The sequence below is a fragment of the Antechinus flavipes genome, chromosome 6 (genome assembly GCF_016432865.1).
Source record: "Antechinus flavipes isolate AdamAnt ecotype Samford, QLD, Australia chromosome 6, AdamAnt_v2, whole genome shotgun sequence".
NCBI lineage: Eukaryota > Metazoa > Chordata > Mammalia > Dasyuromorphia > Dasyuridae > Antechinus > Antechinus flavipes.
In genome coordinates, this window is record NC_067403.1 from 135,547,483 (window position 1) to 135,571,280 (window position 23,798).

Below are 23,798 nucleotides of genomic sequence, written 5' to 3' on the forward strand. Positions count from 1 at the left end.
GTCTCAGATTCTTAAGCTGCCCTTTCCTGCCCTTCTGGACTCATGAGGAGCCCTAGGGCAGGGCACCATATCCTTTGGTGACTAAGCTGAGATAGATCCAGAAGCCCTTCACTAATCCCTTTGAAAGGGAGAAAAAAGAACATTCCTCTGCCCAAGGATGGAGCAAAAAGGTCAAGAACCAGCCTGAAATAAAATCAAGAGACCAGAGTTGTTAGACCACATGGTTAACCTTTATTAAATGGAAATAGGGCAGCTATACAGGTACGTAGTTTGTTTTCTTAGGAAACATTTTTTTAAATGTTCAGAGAAGCCGCAATTTCTTTAGACTAAGCATGTCGAGTACCTATTTGTCAAACAATCTACATATATACCCATACACACTGAAGACTGGTATGTGTACATATCATATACATACATAACAGGCACATATTTTATTTGAAAGAATTCCTTTTTCTACTAATGTGTGATTGGAGAAAAACTTCCCATTTCTATTTCCCTAGCATTGAAATTTTAACCCAATATATAATCCAACGATGACTTTTGGAGGAAGGACTAGACTTGTGGGTTTCTCCCCCTCCCCCTGCGCCGAGTTTCTTCCCAGTATTTTATCTTGTCACCCACCACTAGAGGTATAATTCCCAGCTTGGCTTAATTCATTTAACTTAACTCATTTAACTTCTCTGGGCCCCATTTTCCCCATCTGTAAAATGCCTAAGATATTTTCTAATCCTAATACACCATGAAGATAACTTTTCAAACAATGATTTTTTTAAAAAACAGTCTAAATTCCTTTATTCAAAGAAATTGACATCATGATCACTACATCTTAAATAGTCAGAGAACTCTTTTTATACTGTGCCATTACCAGAAATAAAAGAAACCCATGAAAATGATAGCCACATAAAGATTTAGACTAGAATAATTTCCTACATCAAAATCCCCCATCCTCATGCCCTTTCTGAGGGAAGAAATTCAAACACAGAGAAATCATTACTTAGTAAATTTATTAATTTTTAAAAAGTGGACATTGTAATTAAATCCAATCTGTATAGTGGTTTCTAAAAGGGTTAGGAGATAATATGAATGATTATGAAATTCAGAAAAATGGTGCCAATTCTCCACTAAAGGCAATATCATAAGACTGTTTTCCTTCTGAAAAAAGGCTGAATAAAAATCTAAGTTTATGTTTTTCAGCATCTGGTTGGATTGTTTCAAACATGATGCTATGGACATGGGGAAACCTCATAAGGCAAGTTAAAGCAAGCACATGGTCTTTTAAGAGGCCAGGTACACACTGCCATCTGCTGGAGGAACACGAACCCAGACATACACACACACACACATACCTCATTCCCCTATTGGCATTCCACAAATAGGAGAAGACATGAAGATGGATCACATTTTTTATATGCATATAATTTTGCCAGAAAATGAAGAGATTCAAAGGCATCACTTGCTTCAAGGCACAAAGCTTATAGAAAAATAGAAAGAGACAAACTAAAAAAAAATTAGTTCTCGAATGAAGAAATCTGTCATTACATATTGAGTACAAAATAATCCTGAGACAGATAACAATCAAACAAGATCAGGGCAGGCTGAACGAGGGAACTTCTGACCAAACAGCATTCCCAACGGGTTCTTGAGACGGCCAACTGGTACCTGCTGACAGACTTTCTCCCACTCAAGAGACCAGGAGGATCACTTGTATTTGTAAAATCCGCTTCCTGTCTTCCTGCCAAACTTCTTTTCTTCTACCAATTTATCTAGCACTTGGGAGGGTTGGAATAATGGGTTTTTGGAATCCATTTTATGCCATCCTAATGAGAAAAAGAGAGGAAACAAAAGGCCTACCATTAAAAACTGCTGTTGTCATTACTCTACTTATTCCTAGTGTGCTGGTGAATCTGAGATTAGGAAGACATGAAGCTACTCTTGTCTGAACAGTAAGGACACTTCTTTGAGTCAGAAATTCAAATAATAAGGAGGTAGTTACACAAATGCAATGCTGCATCTTAGATTTTTTCATATGAAAATATTACCAGACAAAAAAATTTCTACCTACAAATCATTTCTACTCACAAACAAGTAGTAAGCAAAAATTAAATAAATAAAAACAAATAAAACAAACAAAAAGTCAAGCAGATCTTAACCTTCCCTCTAGAACTTTTCTATTCAGAAGATCTTATTTTCTAATCATTTATTGGATTTAAAATTTTGTTTATTGGGTGGGCTGCCTCATGTATTTCTACCTCTAATCTATATATTACAAAGAGTATAGACATAAAACATATCTACACTCTTTGGGTTAAGAAGGCCAGCAAAGAAACTTTAATTAAAGGGTCTCTTACTAAAGGATATAGATTTTTTTTCATCACATATATTCACACAGATATTCAAAGAACTGGACACTGACATGTGCTAGGAAACTCCAAGTTTAATATCTAGGGTGTCTCTTCTCCTTCGTTCTCTTTCAGCCCCACCTTGTGGAAGTCAGTAGCAGTAATCTATCTAACAATGACTATGACAGACATTTTGCTGGGGTCACTAGATTCACTCCATGGAAAGAAAAAATGATGGATAATCAAAGGAACATTTTCTTTTCTCTTGGCACTTACTAATTTCACTCTTAAGCTGAAGCATGATTAAAAACAGGAAATGTACTTTAGTAGTACTGGTTACTCAAATCCCTTATCCATTTTAAAAATTCTATTGTTATGGATTTTCCCAGGGAAGGGAAAAAGAAATTAAGACTTCTCACCATCCATGATGAACTTTGTGGTATCCAGACCAACATAGTCCAGAAGTTCAAATGGGCCCATGGGGTAACCAGCTCCCATCTTCATGGCTATATCAATATCTTCTTTTGAAGCATCCCCTAGAGAAAAGTTCATTTTCAATTTTTCAACAATTTCTACATCTTTCAACCTTAGTTGGGGGAGGAGAGAGGGAAGCATTTATATTGTCTCTTATGCTAGGCGCTGTGCTAAACACTTTACAAAATATTATCTCATTTGATCTTCATAAGAACTGTGCAAGGTAGCCTCTACCTCATTTTGTATCCTGATTTTGTATCTAAAGAAACTGAGATTAACTCAAGTTAAGTAACTTGGCCATGGTCAGATAGCTAATATGCATCCATTTGAACTCAGGTCTTTCCTACCCCAGGCCCAGCACCTTGTGCACTCAGTTGCTGAAATTTTATGCCAGAAGTCAGGAGAGCAAACATCACCAAACACCTCCATTATAGAAGTTTTTGATAATTATCAGGCAAAAGACACACTATGATCCTAAAACTGTTCCAAGATTTAATCCTAGATTTGGTGGTATTTGGTTGGTAACTCATCCATTTCGCATATATGATACTAATAGTTCTGACTTGGGAAAAGCAAAAAATTGTTCCTTTTTTTGAATAAGAATCAGGAAATCATATTTAAGGATATTAGAAAGAGGCAATGTGTGTGATATAGTTGATTGAACGCCTGCTTCAGCCTCTGAGTTCACATTTTGCCTTTGGCTATAGAATCTCTCAGGTATTCCCTGCAGCTCTAAGACTGAATGGCACAAGAGGTAACACCTACAATGGTAAAGAGAGTTTCTTTTTAAAATGAAAGTCCCTATAACCCTATCCTAGTAGCAATCTGGCAACCTCTCCCAACTCCATGTCATAAATAATAACCAAAATTTTTTCAGATAAAACTAAGATATCTAAGATCTCCTGTGTTCCAGCCACTAATAACAAATGGGTACCAAAACTGCAAGAGACAAATGATTACTTTGCAGGGTCTGCACAATTTTCAAATTAGGCTAGACTACAGTAAAATTCTGCTCGTGAAGGGGTATTCTTTTACTCTCTTCCACGGCTGGAAAATATGGGCCCACCACAAACATCAGAGCTGGTACAATGGCACAATAACAATACCAATAGTAAACGTAAAAATGAGTTTCTGGAAGCACGCCAGTCCACCACTCCTGAGGTAAGTAAGGCAAACATGCTGCCTCCTTAATCTGTACACAGCATGTAAGCTGTCTATACCAGCATCATGGGGTGGTGAAAACAGCAAGAGCAGAGACCAAGTCAGCAGTACAGTAAACTGGGAGGCCAAAGACATAGATTCCTAATCTTGACTAGAATAATAACTGGCTGTGCAAGCCTTAGGGAAATGAGGTCTTGGTACTAGTTCAGAGGTTCTTAACCTGAAGTCCTCAGATTTAAAAAATTTTCTTTGTAATCCTTTCTTTGTAATCTTTATTTTATGCATTTAAAAACATTATTCTAGAAAAGGTCCATTATAAAACTGCCACAGGGATCCATGATATTTTTTAAAAAGATTAAAAACTTCACTAAAATGCTTTCTATCTGAAAGAGAAAAAAGGACAGGAGGAAGAGGAAGAAAAGAAGATGAAGAAGGGACAAACAAATTCTTATGAAATATATTTAGATATAGCCTCTCTAAAAATGTTTTTAAGTGACAGAATATTGTTGTGAGAATAAAACTATTAGGATCACCCACATGCTTTATTCAAAAATAGAGTATTTTATTAAAAGAAACTGTCTTTCAAGACAGGGCAAATTGCTTCTCACTCACTTTGAGGAGTAATTAGGTATATTTGTTGATGGATAAACAGAAATGTTAGTTTGATCTTAGAGGGAAAGTGAAGCAATTATTTCCAAAAAACAGGGGAAAAAGTTTTGATATTTAAAACAGATTTTCATAAAAGCAAACGTGCTTTAATCTCTCAGGAAATGCCAGTTAGAAATGTTTTGTTCCCAAAGTGACATTCTCAGGAGCAGGCAATTGTGAATGGAGTAATTGAAAACAATTATGCTGCTTTTTATCCAGTTGAATTAAAGCATGTTTGCCTTTGAAGCAGACATGATAGTTATCTTCCCAAAGCTGGGGGAAGGGAAGACAAGTAGGAGGAAACATTTAAATTTCACTCTGGGTGATTTCCCCCCAAGCTGTCTATTTCTCAGGTAGGTAAACTAAGGATCTTTTTTTTTTTTTTTTTTTGATCTACAAGGAGTATTTCAAAAAGCTTTTCAAGTTCCAATGGGCTTTTTAAAAGATAGCCATGATTTATCTGCAAGGGGCAGACAAAGAGTTCTTAAAATCTCACAGAATGTTCAAATGGGAATACCCTTCAGTCATTTATTATCATTTATTTATTACCTACAATATATTGGGCACCATGATAGACATTGGGGATACGAAGACAAATTTAGGAAGCAATTTTCCATGAGTTCAACTGGAAGGACACAGAAGAGTACATTAAATTACTTTGCGGTAATTTCATGAGGGGAAAAACATTAGCAACAGGGGATGGAGGAAGATCAGGAAAAACCTCATGTAGAAGGTAAGACCTGAACTAAGTCTGAAAGGAAGCTAAGGATAATGAGAAGCAGCATTTCTGATATTAGAAACTATCTAATGCAAATGTTGAAAAGTGGGAAATGAAAATAATATCTGATATTTATATAAAACAAAATTGCTTAATGAACCATACATAAGATTAAAAGGAAAATTTTTTTATTGAAGTAAAAATGCTAGTTTTCTCCCCCATATCTAAGTTCATGGATCCCTGAATCTATCTATGGACTGCTTGTTAAGAACCTCCAATATTAGAGTTTTTAAAGGAAGTAAAATGCTTTACATATATCATTTCATCTGATTCTCTAAACTTTGTGGGATATGCTGCATCATCATCATCATTACCACCACCATCACGGTCATCATTATCATAGACCATTTTTCAGATGAGAAAACTGCAGCTCAGAGAGGTTAACTGACTAGTATGATTAGCAAGTATGTGAGGTGAGATGCAGACTCAAGTCTTTCTAAGTCCAACTCCTCTACACCACAAGTGATTACTGTGTATGGGGAATAGTTTACTGAAATGAAGGGCTTAATAAGAAAAAAAAGACTAAGTAAAGTTAAAAAAAGCAGTAAGCAAAAAGATTATAGCATATATGCCAAATATTATCTACCATGTCAGGGGGGGTTTAACTATACCAGGTGGGACTTCTATCAGGAATACTGGGAAAACTACCAGCATAACTGACTTTATCAATAAAAATAATAATCATATATCAACAGATGCAGAAAAAATTGACCAAATACAGCACTGATTCCTATTTTAAAACACTAGAAAGAATAGGAAGGAATGAAACCTTTCTTAAAATGATAAGCAGTATCTATCTAAAATGAAAAACAAGATTTTTCTATATTGGGATAAATTTGAAGTCTTTTAAATAAGCTCAGGAGTGAAACAAGGGTATCCATTATCACCATTGTTACTCAATACTGTATTAAAAATGCAATAATTAGACAAGAAAAAGAAATTGAAGCAAAAAAAATAAAAATAAGAAATTAAGAAGAAAAACTATTACTCTTTGTAGGTAATATGATGAACTCTTAAAGAAATCTAGAAAATCAACTTAAAAAATTCAATTTGTGGTTCAATCCACAACTTCAACAAAGTTGCAGGATATATTAAATAAACTCATATAAATTTATAAATATATCCAACAGGAAGAGACAGAAAGAGAAATTCCACTTTAAACGCTGACAATATAAACTACTTAAGAGTTTAACTGCCAACTCAAACCTAGGGAATATAAGAACACAATTACAAAACAAGTTTCACACAAAGAAATCCAAATGATTGGAGAAATATAAATTATTCATGGGTGGACCAAGCCAATATGATAAAAATGACATTTCTAAGTTAAGTTATTTATTTGTTGCCATGTCAATAAAATTACCAAAGAGAAATTTTTATGGAACTAGAAAAAATAGTAGCAAAATTCACCTGGAAGAATAAAATCAAGAATATCAAGGAAATGCCAAGGAGAAAAAATATGAAGGAAGGTTATATAGCAGTTCCAGATTTCAAACTATATTCAAAGCAGTAATTACCAAAACCAATTGGTACTGACTAAGAAATAGAGTGATGGATCACTGGAACAGATTAGGTACATAATATACAGTATAAAATAACTATAATGTTTGATAAATCCAAAGACCCAAGCTTTGGGGGTAACTGACAAAGATTGCTGGGAAAATTGAAAAACAGTTTGGCAGAAACTAGGCATCAACTAACATCTCACATCATGTTTCTAAGTAAAGTAAAAAAAGGATGAAAATTTGAATATAAAGGGAGCTATCATAAGTAAACTAGGGGAGCATGGAAAAAGTACCTGTCAAATCTATTGATAGGGGAAGAGTTTATGATCAAACAAGAGATTGAGGAACTATAGGAAGTAAAATAGATGACTTTAATTCCATTAAATTAAAAAAAACTTTTGTACAAACAAAAGTAATACAGGCCAAATAAGAAGGAAAACAGAAAACTGGGAAAAAATTTGTAATAAGTTTCTCTCATAAGGAATATATATTTTGTTCTCAAATATATATAAAAATATATATATTAAAAAATGAGTTAAATTTATAAAAAAAAAAATAAGAGCCATTGCCCATATGATAAATGGTCAAATAATGTAGTTTCTGAAAACAAGTAGTTTTCAGAAGAAATCAAAGGTATCAATAGTCACATAAAAATACTCCAAATCACTATTGATTAAGAGAAATGCAAATTAAAACAACCCTACATCACCTCACACCTATAATATTGATAGAAAAGGAAAAATTCTGGAGGGAATGTGGAAAAACTGGAACATTAGTACACTGCTGGTGGAGTTGTGAACTAGTCCTACTCTTCAGGAGAACAATTTGCAACTTATACTTGAAGGGCTATAAAATTCTTTGATCTAGCCCATTACTAGGTCTGTATTCCAAAAACACAAAAGAAAAAGAAAAAGGACTTCATGTACAAAAATATTTAAAGTAGAACTTTTTGTGGTGACAAAGATTTGGAAATATAGGGGACATAAGAAGCATGTGTAATGGAAGATAAACAGGATGGTTTCAGAAAACCCTGAGAAAACTTATATGAACTGAAGGAAAGAAGAACTGTAAGAATAGATATAAAAGGCAAAGACTAGAGTTTACAATGAATAGAAAGAATAGATTTTAGAGAAGGGAAGCAGATTGGAGATGATGTGGTCAACATGAGAAATCTTGTTCTAGTCAATAAAGGTGGGATATTTATGAACACACCAAAACCCTATGTGTGGAAAGAAATGTGGAAAATATGGGAATTTAGAAAGTCATCTAATCCAAACCTCTAGTGTCACAAATGGGGAAATTATAGCTCACAAGAGTTTGACTCCATGAAGGTCACAGCTCACCAAAGACTCTTGATCCAATGCATTTTGTCTCTAGCCTTCCAAAATAATCACTAAGAATGACTCCGGAAATGCAGTCACACCTATACTTTGGCAATATTAGCCTTTTGCAAAGTAAAGAGTAGAAAATTACCTCTTTCATGCATCCTGATTGCTTCCATAAGATATGGTACAAGGAGACGGTTTACAATAAATCCAGGGCTATCCTGTTTCATAAGGGGAAAGAAAGAAAAAGCATGTCAGATAATTACAATGCTTTGTTAATAAAAAATTTTAAAGTTCTGATAAAATAATATAAAATTTTGGTTAAAATAAAAGATAATCACATTGCCATTCTATTGGGGATGGAAGGACAGATTATCTGGTTTTTCATCTCACTTCCTATAATATGTATTATTGAAAATTTACTTCAAATTCCACATTATTTAAATGATTTACAGACCCAATTGATTAAATACTACATTGATTTAAAAAAAAGCCCAAGACCAATTTACAGGTGATGAAACTTGGTCACAGATAATGTGTGATTTCATGAAGCTAGAAAATAAACTTGGAATATTCTGATTTCTCAACTGGAAAAACTGCTTACAGGGCCAGTTTTCCCTCCTATCTAGGACTCTTTTCATACACCTTGATGCTTATGCCACAATCTACTCCCTCTCTATCATGGGCAGGGCAAGGAAGAGATACTGAATAAAGTGTTTATTAAAGTCTTTTGTTATGAATTATTCCCACAGAGTGCAAGAAAACCCTTGTAAAATTCTTTCTCAGAATACTTTTTTAGGCTATGGATTAGAAAACAAATCTAGCCATGTTGACCACATGTAGGACAGTCTTAGAATTTTGGACCACCAAATATCTCTGAATCCATTCTCCAGAAAACTAGAGGTTAGTCAACAATCCCTGCCTGCCTTTCTCTAGAGGTGGCAAGGGATAAAGAAGGGGAAGGGGAAGAAGAAGGGGGAGTTGGTCAATCTCTCTTAAACTTTCTATAAGGCTGATTTAAGATGTGGGCTTAACACTGATCCTCTGTGAGTTCAGGCTTCCTCAGCTACATCAAAATATTTCGGAGATACTCTTTCTCAGAGCTAAGGCCCAGCAAGTAGACTATGCCTTGAGTTTGGTGTAACAATAATCCTTTATGTCCTGGAATAATCGCTCCCTAGCAAAATATAGCTCCCTTTAGTCACAATCCCTGTGGTTCTGTGCCTTACAAGATGACCATGACCCCTAAGATTTGAGACAGTGATTTTCCATTGGACCCCAAAAGATTTGTATTGTCTCAAAAAATGCTAACCATGAGTACTACCTCAAGATCTGAGAATGACTGTGTTGTGGGCTAAGACTGTTCATGAACACAAGTGGTCCCAGCCATAGCAGCATTAAGTCCTCCTTCTTTGGGGGAAAAGGGAGGAGAGACATTCATTTGCAAATGTCATTTTCTTCACTCTTAAGTTAAACTTCTGTTTGTTTCCTAATGCTCCTGTTTCTAGCCTGCTCTGTTTCAGTTCCAGCTACCGACAGGTTAGAGGCTATTTCTGGTCCAGCTGACAACTACAAAATGAGGCTAATATTTATATTATCTACTTCACAAGATTGCTATAAGGAAAACACATTTACATTTTAAAGTACTGTATAAACATAAAGGGTCTTTTTTTCTTTTCTTTGGAGGGGATTTTGATGGTTTCTATGATTTGTTCTTTGACCCACTCATTCTTTAGGATTAGATTATTTAGTTTTTATTCTTTGCTTCCACCTTAACATTAAAATGTAACTTTAATTGCATTATGATCTGGAAATAAAGCATTTAACATTTCCACTTTTTTTTGCATGTGGTTGTGAAATTTTTGTGCCCTGATCAGGAAAGGGAAGGGAAAAAAGAATAAAAGAAATATAAAAGAAAGAAAATGTAAAAGGAAGAGTGAAGATAAGGAAAAAGAAAGAACAGAAAGGAAAAAGGGGAAGAAAATAGAAAAACTGAAGGAAAGGAGAGGAAAAATAAAAGGAAAAGAGGGAAAGAGAAAAAGCGAAGAGGAAAATGTAGTGGAAGGAGAACGGGAGTATTTTTCTAATCATATTGGCAACTAATAGGTCTCTTTCCCAATCCAGAAAATGACAAATACTCCAGAAAGAGAGCTAAACCCCAAAAATTCCAGATTAAAGTCTACCCACTCTCCAAATTACCCCTAGCTTACCTTGCAAGATACTGGATTCTTTCCCAAAGCTTTGCTAAAGTCTATAAGAGATTCAAATGTTTTTTGGCTGGTCATTGGTGTCTTGATGACCTGATAATGCAAAGCATAAGATGGTAACTACCTGAAAGCTGTCCAAATAGACATATTAATGAGGAAATGATCAATATTAGTGATCCACAAAACCCTATAAAAACGAAGGCAAAAACTAGTCTGTATTGTTCATACCTTGAGTTCTCCAAGGAGAAGCATAATAGCATAAACCTAGCACAAAGTAAGGAAGTAGTAGAAAGAGCCACAGATTTTAGGATAAGAGAATTTGTGTTCAAATCCCACCTGCTAATTATCATCAGTAAGACCTTAACTCACCTAACTTCTTGGATTTTATTTCCTCTCGGATTGTAAAATAACGAATTCTTATTTGCAATTAAGGTCTACTCCTCCTCAGTGTGACATTTTAGACCAGCTCCTCTTTTTTTCCTACCCTTCCACCTTTTTTCTCCCTTGGCTTCCATGATATTTCACTCTAATGAGTTTCTACTTAGCTCTCTAACAAATTCTTCCCCATCTCCTCTTCTTCCTAATATCCCCCCTCTTCCTCCTTAAATAATAGTGCTCTCTCTTCCACCCATTAAAGATTCTATCCTTGGCCAATGTTCTCTTCTCTATATTTTCTCTTTCTTGGTGAGCTCTACTCCCAAAGCGTCAACAAACACCTTTAGGATCAAGACTTGTGAATCTCCATCCCCACCTTCAACTCTGTCCAAAGCTCCAACCCTGTATCTACAAATGCCTGGTCTGGCTGGAGGGAGCTTCAAAACTCAACAAGTACACAGAATTCACCTTCTTCCACAAAATACTCTCCCTTCCTCCTATATTCTTCCCCCCATCTCCTATATTCTTTATGCTTAATAATAATAGAATGCATAGTAAAAATTATCTGATCCAATCTCACTTTACACGAGACAAATAGCAATCAGAAATTTAAGTGACTTGTCCAAAGTCACCTATCTAATAAACAGCAAAGCTGAAAATTGGGATCCAGATTTGTATCTAAATAAGAACTCTTCACTTTAGTCCACAATGTCTCTCACCAACTATTCCAATCACTCTTTTCCCACATAAATTCCAGCTGAATTTCCAAAAACTATTGATCCTAAATCCTGAGATTATCTCATATCTTGTTGTTTCCTTTTTGATCTTATTATCTAATCCAGGTTCTTCTTTTTTCTCACTTAAACTACAGTCTACAATCTTCTGGATTCCAGTTCATTATCACTACTCTAATCCCTATTAGACCAACAACAACAATAACAACAAAATCTCAACTTCAATGGCTCCCTATACTCTAGCTAACAAAAATCTAAAGCCTTGAATCCTGGTTTTCAAATTTCTGTGCAATCTGGCTCTATTCCAACTTTCCACACTCTCTACTGTTTCATATAGTCTATTGGCAAGTCAAAGCAACTCTTCAAGCCTCAGTTTCTCTACCTATAAAATGGGTATAATAGTGCTTGGCACATCTTTTCCTCAGAGGGCTGATGTATGATTTAATGAGTTAATGTTTGTAAAGGGCTTTGAGATCTTTGGATGAAAGGTGCTATATAAATGTAGAGTATTATTATAAATCATGTTGTAATGTGATCATGGATTAGTTAAAAGCATGGGGTGTGGTAATATAAGTAAAAAAAAAAAAAAGACTAAAGTACTACCTGGAGGGAGACTGAAAAGAGGGAAGGGGAATTAAGAATTAAAAGTCCATGTTAGAGACAGCAAATATTGGAAAGAAATCTAAAGAGACTATATCCTTAAAAAAAACCGAACAAACAAAAAAACCCTGAAAAACAAATCCTTATCTCATTTATATCTCATTAAATAAATGGTTAGGACATTAGCTGGTAGGTGATAACAGGTCTGGAATTTATGGAATAATCTTCTCACCCAATTTTTGTTCAAAGACTCAAGGGAGAAGAAATTGATCTGAGGGAGGAAGGTTAAGACGGAACATAGTGTTTTGTAAATAATCATTCTAGTTTTAGTTGTAGAGGAAAGTTTGGCAAAGAAGAAAGGTAAGGAACAGAGGTTCCTCTCATAAAAGGAAAAGAAAATGGCTTTTGAAATGATCTTAATTTCTATGTTCGATAGCCAAGGGAAGCTTTGTAAAAATGATAACTAAAGTTTGAAACTAGCTTATGTAAATATTAATATGAAATTAATCACTGAAATAACTTGGAGGAAAGAGTTTCTAAACATTTTCAGGATGTCAACTTCAGCCACATAGCTAAATAGGCATTATCTTACTAATAAAAAAATGAACATTATTGTTGACATCGACATTAGCTAAGTTTGGACTGATAATTTATCTATTATACATGCTGTATGTAACATACACGCACACAAACACCTAAATGCATGTTTAACATTTTCTCCAATAAACAACAGAATCAACGGTTCAATATATCAGGAAATGCTCAAGTGTATTTTCAATTAGAATGATTATTGAGGCAACTAGATGTCATAGCAGATAGAGCACCAGAGCCACAGGATAGAGGAGCTAAGTTTAAATCCAGCCTCAACACTTGACACTTATTGCCTGTGTCCCTGGGAAATCACTTAATCCTGACTGCCTCATAAAAAAGAAAAAATGATTATTTCACAAAATCATAGAATGTGGAACCAGAAAAAGTGATAAGAGAGCTCAGGAATTTTTTAACCTTTCATTTGTCATGGTCCCTGTTAGGCATCAGATAGCCCTTTCTTGGAAAAAAAAAAGTTTTAAAATAAATGAACTAAAATATAGATTTCCAATGAAACCAAATGCATTAAAAAAATCAGAATATGAAGGAGTATATGAAGATTTAATAAAACTGTGAAATTAGAAACAAAGATTCAGGGCAGATTGAACATGAGATGGGAATACTGATAATTTAACAAAAACAAAAATCAAAACAAAACCCAACCCCAGACACCAATGTTCTTTCTCAGGAAAAGCCTTGTCACAAGTCTCCAGGGCTTTTTTTGGCTTCCATCATTCTGAAAATGGGATGCCTTCCCCCACACTTCGCATGGCAATAACTCCTCATCCATGGAATAAACACTATTTTAATAGCTACTACTCTTTAGACACTGTTATTAGTCCTTGTAAAAGACAAGTTGCTACATTTTTTAGGTGCAAATGGTCTATTGTGAAAGCAACTCCCTTTAAAACAGAGTCTCTAAGCAAATGAACAGAAGCAACACAACAAATGATTAGACATTATTGTAGCCATCCCTCCCTGGCCATTTGTTCCCAAACATCTCTGGCCTAGGGTGAGAAAGTTTAAAGCCACAATAGCTATTTTTAATAGTGCTGTTCACAATTATAGAGATCACAGAAAGGATCTTACAGGTCATGAAGTCCAAATCATCATTGTACAATGGGAAAACTTAGTTCCAGAGTTTATGTGATTTGTCACACAAATAGTAAGCAGGGCCAAGACTGGAACTTGGATCTAGCTCAACATTCTTTTTTGTATTTTTCCTACTGGATGATTACATTAATGTGAATTTTTCACACTCGAAAAAATCCAAATAAATTCACACAAAGAGTGATGGGGTTGGGGAGTACAAGTTGGTTACCTTTTAAACCAGCCTTATTCAATGAGATGTGTCGATCTGAAGGGAACTGATACGTTAAGTAACCCCGCTGGAATATCATCAAACAAGGGGATTTTTTTTTGTTTACATTTAGTTTTTTTTCTCAATTACACATCAATCAACATTTTTAACATTAAAAAAAAATCTTGAGTTCCATATTATCTCCCTCCCTTTCCTTTCACCCTCCTTGAAAAGGCAAGCAATTTGATACAAAATATTTCTATATTAGCTACAATGTAAAAGAAAACACAAATCAAAAAATTCTTTCTTTGGAGGTGATTTATAATGTCCATTATAAGTCCTTCAGAATCATTGATTTGGTGAGAATAGCTAAATCACAATAGTCTCCTGGTTCTGCTTACTTCATTTTGCATCAGTAAGTCCATTTATATGGAAAGATATAAATCTTTCCAGGATTTTCTGAAACTTCTGCTCATCATTTCTTATAGTACAATAGTATTCCATCACAATAATATTCAAATGACTTTTCAAGTGACAGGCAATTCTCAATTGTTGCTATGAAGAGCAGCTGTAAATATTTTTGTACATATGAGTTTATTTTTTATCTGATAACTTTGGGATACAGAACTAGTAGGAGTATGGTTGGGCCAAAAAGCCCACTGAGTTTTATATTCCTTTGAGCATAACTCCAAATTTCTCTCTAGAATAACTTGAAACAGTTCGTTAATGTCCCTATTTTTCCACATTCCTTCTAAGATTTGTCATTTTCCCTTTCTTCCCTTTCAACCATTCAAATAGGTATAAGGTGATATCTCAGAGTTCTTTTAATTTGCATTTCTCTAATCAAGAATGATTTGGAGCATTTTTTCTATCCTTTAACCATTCATTAACTAGGAAATGACTTGCATTCATATCACTCTGACTCAGTACTCTTTATATTTGAGAAATATTGGCCTTTATTAGAGGAACTTGATATAAAAACTTTCTTCCAGATTCCTATTTATTGGATGAACTGGTTTTACTTATATAAAAACTTTTAAATGTGATATCTATTTTGCATACCATAATGTTCTTTATATTGTTTGGTCATGAACTCTTCAAGAGGACTATTTTTTCTAACTGCCTTCTTCAAAATTTAGGTTAGACTATTCCCACACTACATAAACAAATATGTCAGCCAATAGTTGACCAGAAGCAAAATCTCCATTTCTGATATAAGCATAGGACTCAAGAATTAAAGCCTGTGGTTTTTTCCCTCCTTCATTCTCTGTCATCTATTATCTTCCCTTATTCTTCTCTTTTTCCCACTTTTGCCTCTCCCTCTTTTGAAAAGATAGGTTTTTCAAGAAATAGAAACATCACATCTGAGCACACGAAATTAACCAGCACAAGTCAAGAGTAACAACCAAGTAAACATATATGCTTATATGTGTTTATATACAAATACAAACCTCTACCAGCTTCATCATGGGCACAGGATTGAAGAAATGGAGCCCCCCAAATCGGTCTTGCCTGGTGGTAGAATTAGCTAAGTCTGTAATTTGCAAAGAGGAAGTATTGCTGGTAAAGATCGTGTGTCTGCAGAGACAAAAAAACCACAGGATATACAAGTTATTTTTACATCAACAGCAACAACTAGAACTTAAGTATACCACACCAGGAAGCTACTGACTCTAGGTAACAGCTAATCTGTCCCTTTGGGGGGAAAAGGAAGAGAAAAAACATTTTATCTCCCAGAAAAATCATATGATCTTAAATTTGGTTTTAAATTAATTCTATCTATGATTTAAAGGAAAGCTTGTTCTCTTATCCCTTTTTCATTTCCTAATTCATATGGAATAAAAGGTAAAAATTCTTTTGTTCTGTGTAAAGTTTAACAAAATAAAATTATAAGGATAAGTGAATAGTAATGAAAAAAAGAAAAAACAGTAAAGCCTTGTAAAAATGTTACATATTAAAAAAAAAGAAAAACCTAGAAATTATCAACTAGCATTTATTATTCTGTGTTCCAGAAACCATAGAGCTGAGAATACAAAGAAATATAAAAATAGTCTGTGCTCTCAGCACAAAAACAATTATATATAAACAAGGTAAACTGAAAATTAATCAACAGAAGTAATGTTTAGGATTATCAGGAGATGCAGAAGTAGAATTTAGGGTAAAACTTAAAAAGAAACCAGGAAACAGAAATAGAGAGAGGAGAATACTGAGCAGGGAGAGAAGCAGTGAAAATTCACAAGAACATTAAAGCACCAGATCATGGAAAACAGGTAAAAATAAAGGCATAAAACAATTAGAAAGATAGGAGGAAGTTGAAAAGTTCATTTAACTAATTAAAACCATTTAGGTTCAAAACATCAGAGCTAGAATGATAAGGAGCCTTGGAGGCCACCCCATCTAATCCCCTTATTTTATAGATAAGAAAACTGAAGCCCAGGTACATAACAGTGTAACAGTAACAGTGACAGAACTGAGATTAGACATCCCCACCACCAAATCCAGTATCCTATGAGCTATACATCCAACCTAGAAATTTAGTATTTTCATTTTACAAAAGGATTTCTCAGCTATAAAATGACAGTGAGCTTTCCCTAATGTCTTCATTGTTGCTAAGTTGTTTCAGTCCTGCCCAAATATTCATGATCCCGCTTGAAGTTTTCTTAGCAAAAATACTGTAGTAATCTGACATTTCCTTCTCCAGCTCATTTTATAGATGAGGAAATTGAGGTAAACAGTATTAAGGGACTTTCCCAGAGTCACACAGCTACTGTCTGAAGCCACAACTACCCTCAGCTACCCTCAGGTCTTCCTGACTATAGGGCCAGTACTCTATCCACTATGCCACCCAGCTGCCCCATATCTTCATAGGACTACTTAAAGAATCTCACAATTAGAAATTAAGACTTTTGTGGCTACAGAAGTCTGATAAAGACAGTCTTATCTCTATGTTTAAAACAAACTACTATCTAGGAAACTCTGATGGCAAACATTAAAACAAAGTCTTTTTGTGCCCTTTTTTCTCCAAATAATTTTTTAATATAAATTATCTCACTTTTTGCAATATATTTCAGGAAAAAATTCCAATTACATTTGGGGGGAAAGACAGAATAAGATTGTGGCTCAGGATGCACCATTCACATTAATTCTCCTCTCCCACCCAAGGTTAATACAAAATGTAACATTTGATGGCTAACTGTACTAATGGAAAAATGAAAAAACTTCCTTAAAGAAATTCAAATATAATTGCTTATTCCTACTGTGCCACCTGGTGGAAAACTAGACAATGAGCAGCCTAAAAGAGACAAGTCATAATTAGACAATGGTCACTGGAAGAAATATAAGAATGACAGGCTTGGCCTCTGCTTAAGAAAGCAACCATGATTTGTCTGAAATATAGAGGAAAAACAACCCATTCTACTGCCATAAAATCATTCAGTCACTAAAAGAACAATGGACTAAAAAAAAAAAAATACAATGATGAAGCATATAACTTAACCGTAATGTTAAATAAGCTGAAGGTAGATTCTCTCGAACAAGCTCAAACAGCAGAGTTATTCTCAGTGTTTAAAAGCAAGGAAATTTTATTTTGATTTTGGTGAATTGATTTATGTTAGATGATCAGTCACTTGGTTTAGTGACTTTCAATATAACTTTCAATCTCCCAGACAATTCCTTTGGACTAACTTATTAAGTCCTAGGGAGTTAAGAGTCTGTATGGTGAAGGGGGGTACCATATAAAGAAAATTAACATTTTTATGCCAGCTTATATTTTAAAGATTTACAAAGTGTTTTCTTCACATCAACCCTGTGTGATAGAAGGATGATGGTTGTTGTTACATTATCTTTGTTTTAAAAATGAGAAAACCGAGATTCAGAAATAATAATTGTAATTAATATAAATAAGCATAATAAATAATATAAAAAATAATATTCACTTTAAGGTTTGCAAAGTAATTTACAAATAACACCTCATTTTATTATTAAACCCATGAGGGTTAGATATTAGTATCCCCATTTTACAGACGAGAAAACTGAGGCTAAAATTAAGTGACTTCCCGGATCATACATCTAACTGCTTAAAGACATATTTGAATTCAGCTCTTCCCAACTATAGGATCAAAGCTCTATTCACTGTACTCCCTGGCTGATTAAATAATTTGTTCAACATCCACAGATAAAGACTGACTAAGCTGGGTATCACAAAGACAAAAATAATACAGTCCCTGCCTTTGAGGATCTCTCTCCTGGTTTCATCAACTCTCTAGCCTTCTATATCTTCTGGCCCCCAGCCTCCTCATGATGAAAATGCCTCTATGCTGAAGCTGTTCTCAGGACTGGTGAGTCTCGACCACTGTTTCATGAAGGATTCAAGCATGTATATTCCTTCTTTATTCTTGTCACATGGAGCCCTGCCTCTTTAAGAAGAGGCTCTCCTCTTCTACCTGGGTCTGCCTCAAGTGCGAGCTCCTCTTTATGTGTTTGTCTCCCCCCTTGTAAGCTCTATAAAGGCTCTCTAATATCTTGCACTTGCAACTCCAAAGCTTATCACAGTTCCCTGCATAATCAGTGCTTATTCCAGCTTGTAAATCCAGCATATTCTTTCACCACGCTGTTGTTGTTGTTCAGTTGTATCCATGGAATTTTCTTGGCAAAGATACTGGATTGGTGAGCCATTTCTTTCTGCAATGTGTTTTCATTTTACAAATGAGGAACTGAGGCAAATAGAGGTTAAATGACTTGCCCAAGATCACACAGCTAATAAATGTCTGGGGCCTGATGCTCTATCCATTATGCCACCTAGCTGTCCACTATGCTCCATTTTTGTGCTAAGCATTTTTATACATATTATCTCATTTGATACTTGCAACAATCCTCCAAGATAGATGCTATCTTCATTTTATTTATACTGAGAAATCTGAGGAAGATCTTTAAAGGAAAAATGACTTAACTCTTCTCACACAATATTATATCTGAAGTTAGATTTAAACTCTACACCCTGCTAGCAGCTTAGTGTTGCCAAAGTCTCTTCCAATATTTTGCATGACTGCACATGTATAACCTATGTCAAATTGCTTACCAACCTAGGAATTGAGAAGGGAAAGAAAAAAGGGAAAGAATTTGGAAGTCAAAATGTTAAAAAAACAAACAAAAAAAAATCTGTGTTTTAATTTATTTTTACATGTGATTGGGAAAAAACAAAATTTTATTTGGAAGGAAATATAACTATATTTTTCTTTGGATCATCTTAAAAAAATAAAATAAAAAGTTAAGTCTCCTTTAGCTTCGATATCTCAAGTTACTGCCACCTTAGGAACTGATGTTTGGTGAAAACCCACAAACTTTAATATTAATGTTGAAAATGAGTTCAAGAATCAATCATAAAAAAGCCTAGATTTGGATAATTAGTTTAATTTCTTCATTTTATTGATGAGTCAGATAAGGCTCAGAAAGTAAATGATTTGCTCTAGATCCCTTACTACGTGTAGTGAGTGATTCTAGATCTGACTCTTGCTCCAGTGCCAGTAACCCCTACTGATAAAGAACCCATGTTTCGGCAACATGACTTAGCTCTAGCATCAGACTATCTCACAGAAGCACAAGGACAAGGCTCTTAGAATAGTTTTACACTACGTTCTGTCGAGAGTAGGGCTTCTCTTTTCCATCTGTCTTTCCATCTAGAGTTGATTTCCTTAGTTTTTGCTTTCTGAAAGCTATTTGAGAGAAACTTTATTTTGTTATAGTTTCATCCTGCCTCATTCCAGTTAAGTGTTCCTAGCCAGGAAAAGTTTTGTTCCTATGTATTCTCTGAACTACATAAGGCCAAATAGTAGGTTACTTGAAAACAAATCATATTTAGATGTGGCCTCAAAGTCAAAGACCAAAATCTTGGTCTCAAGGCCCAGAAAGCCATTCCTATAGAAGGTAAAGAAAAAGAAAACATGATTGACTAGGATAAGTAACACAAGTTATTTTTGTGAACTAGTCACATACCCAAACAGCACACTCGTGCTCATCAACAATTATCTTTGTACTGTAAATTTTATATGATCATAGTCTACAATTGCCTTAAAGTCTGTGGCTTCCATAGCAAATAAAATAAATTTTTATAAAATAAAATAATTTTATAATCACAGAGCTGCAAGGGAACACTTAGAGATCTTTTAGTCCAGTCCCTCTCATTTTGCAGATAAGAGAACTAGAACTGACACTCAGAAATGAAATGCAAGATTATTCAGAAGGATGAAGTAAGAAATATTTTCAATTTCTAAGGGTAATAAAACATTCTAACACTAACTCTACTGGAAGAGACATTACTACTGCTGATGACTTTCTGACCCAATGTGCTAAAGGTGTGTTGATTTTCCTCCTGCTAACGTAGGTCTTTGAACAGAGCTAAACTTGTCCATCATGTTCATTATGTAGCTGATCCAAGACAATCAGGAGATAGATGCTCATTACTGAATTCTTGTATGAGGAAATTCTCAATCAGTGAAGGATAGCACAACTCACAGGTCACACAAGGATAGTATATGTCAGAGATAGGACTGGAACTGAGGTCTGTCTGGTTTTTAGATCAGACCTCTATCCTCTATAGCCCAGATTCTAAAATTGTGGTTCATGATCCCATATGAGGTCTTAAAACTAAATGTGAGGAATTGTAATATTCTTCTCTAAAATATAATGTTCTCTGGGAGCAGGTTTCTGGGGGCTTCTGGGAGCTGTCTTCGTTTCAGTTCAGTGTAATCATCCCAAATGCAGCCACGAGTTAAAGTCCAAACCCTTTATTGTCTCCTTCACTTGGGGCTCAGCTAGTTTTTCTGGAGGTCTTCTGTAGTCTTGGTTCCGAGAGCTTAAGCTGCTTTCTCTAGCTTCTGAATCTTCCCGACTGAATCCTGGCTGAGGCTCCAAGAGCTTCTAATAGGCTTGTCCTTTCTGGCCCTGAGACCTTCTCCTTATATGCCCCACACTGAGTATACAACAATCATTATATTTTTAGGAAACCATTATTTGTAGGATTAAATCAATGCTAAACTAGATTTAGCCATTGTCTCCTCAATTCCACTTAATATCTTGTTTCAAGTTCTGGCCTATAACATCTCCTTGTGGGATCAGATCAATCATACTAAACCATGTTAAATTAGATAATTATTGTCTCTGTCAATGACTTAGTACCTTGTAAGAATCCTAACAGGGAATGACAGCAGTATGATTTATTCTCAGTAAATGTTTAATGTGTATACCTATTTCATATACTTATATACCTGGGGTCATCTAAAAATTTCTTGAGTGAAAAGAGGTCACAAGAAGAAAAGATTTAATAACCCCTTACTCTACACTATGTTGCTCCTCTAACAATAAAAAACCATACCTAATCCAAAATGATGTCCTTACACCATGTTTTCTGACTCCTTCTTTTGCTTCTTCTAAGAATAACTAACATTTCCATTTGTAAAATCCTATCCATTCTTTAAGGTCCTTTTCTTGCCCTACAACTTTTCACAAGTAGTATTTTTTTTTCTGTTACCTCTTCCACCAAAGGCTTTCTGATGTCCTGTGATTGATGAAGTGAGAGCCCTTTGAACAACTTTAATGGCATATAGAGGTAACAATTTGATTTGGAATCAGAAGTTCTATGTTTGAATCTGGTTCTGTCACTTTCTAAGATTAAGACTAGCTCTTTTTGAGTCTCAGTTCTTTCATATGCAAAGTATTATAATATTTTTCTCATCTGTACAAATCACTCACAGGACTGATGGAGGGAAAAGTATTTTATATAATTCTTTAAGGTTTACAGACATGACTGTTTTTATCAATACCTTGAGAGGAAAACTGTCTTATTCAACTTTGTATCCCCTATGGGAGGAGGAGAGAAGGGGCAGACACAGAATTCCTTGCACTCAGAAGAAACTCAATAAATACTAAATATATTCAACAAGTAAGTTAAAGAAGCATTTATTAAACACCACACTGGATGCTGGGGAAACAAAGACAAAAATTAGTCTCTGCCTTCAAGAACCTTCCAATATATTTTAAAACAAAGTAATTTTGTGAGCCAAAAATACTAATAACAAGAAAGTACAGGAAAGACCTCTTGTCATAGATGGAACATGAGCTTAGTATTGAAGAAAACTAGGAATATTAGCTAATTCTAACTAAAGAACAGCATTCTACTAAAGGGACAGAGAAGGATGTGGGAATGTATATCTAATAACTATGCCAATTTGGTTGGGAAGTAGAATACCTAAGAGGGAATAATAGGTAATGTGCCCAAAAGAGGGGTTAGCATAAGATTTTGAAAGATTTTAGATGCCAGAAGAGGAAATTATATTTTATACTAACAGGGAGACACCCAGGCTAGAAAATGACTTGGTCAGACCTATGCTTTAGGAATATCATTTTAACAGATCTGTAGAGAGTAGCCTGGAGGTGGGAGGGATTATATACAGATATTAAATTTGTAGGCTGCTCCCATAATCAAAGTGAGAGGTGCTGATGACTAAACCTCTAATGGTGACTGGGTTCGTATAGAAATAAAAACAGATAAGGAAAGATGTGAAGACAAACCTGGACTTGGTAACTTAACTGGATACAGGGGTTTGAAGATAAAGAAAACTGAGGTTGACTACAAAGCAGAGCATCTGATGCTTAAAAAGATAACAGAAAATAAGACAACTGACAGAAGGAAGTTAGGAAAGAGCATAGCTTTTGGAGAGAAAATGAGGACCATATTGGGTGTCTGCATACATACTCTGCTGCAAACTTGTCCAGCCTCTGGAATAGCTCATTTTTCAATTTCAGGTTTTCTACAATGGCCTCTATCACCAAGTCAGTGCTGTGAACCACAGAAGCTGCATCTGTGCTCAAAGATATATTGCTCATACTCTTCTTAATAAATTCATCACCAGCCTAATGAGTTTGGAGGAGAGAGGAGAAAAAAGTCACATATTTCATTTGAAAATATTCATAATGTTGCCAAAATAGAGTGGGAAAGATAAAACCAATGCACCCCAGGATATAGTGCTTGTGCAGAAAATAAAATTTCAAAGACCTTATTCTATCAGTCTAGTTCTAAATAAAAGTTTCTAATCGTTATGTTCACAACTGTTTGTGCCAGGCTAAACTACTAAAAAAGCAATGTCAATTTTCAAAATACTCAGTGATACTACATTCTTTAGTATCATTCTTTCTAGCCAATAAGTATATGGGGCAGGATGAGAAAAAAATGGATAGTCTAGCATAAGTTTTGTCAAATTTAGATGCTTCTTTTATTTTCCATTAATAAAAAAGAACTGTCTGGTTCTTTAACCTATGATAAGGTGTTGTTAAGTAAGTATTTATTGCTCAAGAACAAATCAGAGATGTTGAGAGAATTGAAGGCTATGTTCCCAATTCACTCCTTGGGTCTCTTGAATCATAAAAGCATACCTAATGCCCCCCGCCCCTCACCATTATGTTTGTTCAACAGAAAAATGTTATCTTCTTGGACCCCTTAATAAATGTACCCCGTACAAAGAGCACAATTTCCAAATGGCTTGATCTGAAAGGTATCAAGACTAAGATGTTACCTGAGGATTTTCTGCAAACTTCTTTTTAGCCACTCTCTGGAGATTCTCTTGAATTCCTTTTTTAGACTTGGCCAGGATCTCATCTGACTGGTCCACCAACACAACCATGTGTCCAGTTGATGCAGCAACCTGAGACAAAAGAAACACCATTCACAAAAAGTTAACTAGCAAACAAACACTGGGATTAAAAATTCACTT

At 34.9% G+C, this 23,798-nt stretch overlaps 1 protein-coding gene across 2 annotated transcripts in view; it reads right to left on the bottom strand.

Annotated features, from left to right (window-relative positions):
• Positions 1–208: 208 nt before the first annotated feature.
• The window catches only part of HADH (hydroxyacyl-CoA dehydrogenase), a 43,076-nt gene continuing 19,486 nt past the window's right edge, over positions 209–23,798 (bottom strand). The window contains exons 2-8 of one of the 2 annotated variants that reach the window (XM_051965616.1): positions 23,601–23,729; positions 22,784–22,941; positions 15,486–15,612; positions 10,441–10,530; positions 8,379–8,451; positions 2,759–2,875; positions 209–1,817 (exon numbers count right to left, since the gene is read on the bottom strand). In XM_051965616.1, the coding sequence (XP_051821576.1) occupies positions 1,699–1,817; positions 2,759–2,875; positions 8,379–8,451; positions 10,441–10,530; positions 15,486–15,612; positions 22,784–22,941; positions 23,601–23,729 (813 nt within the window). In that variant the 3' untranslated portion in view covers positions 209–1,698. The remainder of the gene's footprint in view (positions 1,818–2,758; positions 2,876–8,378; positions 8,452–10,440; positions 10,531–15,485; positions 15,613–22,783; positions 22,942–23,600; positions 23,730–23,798) is intronic. The other variant, XM_051965618.1, reaches the window with a different exon arrangement.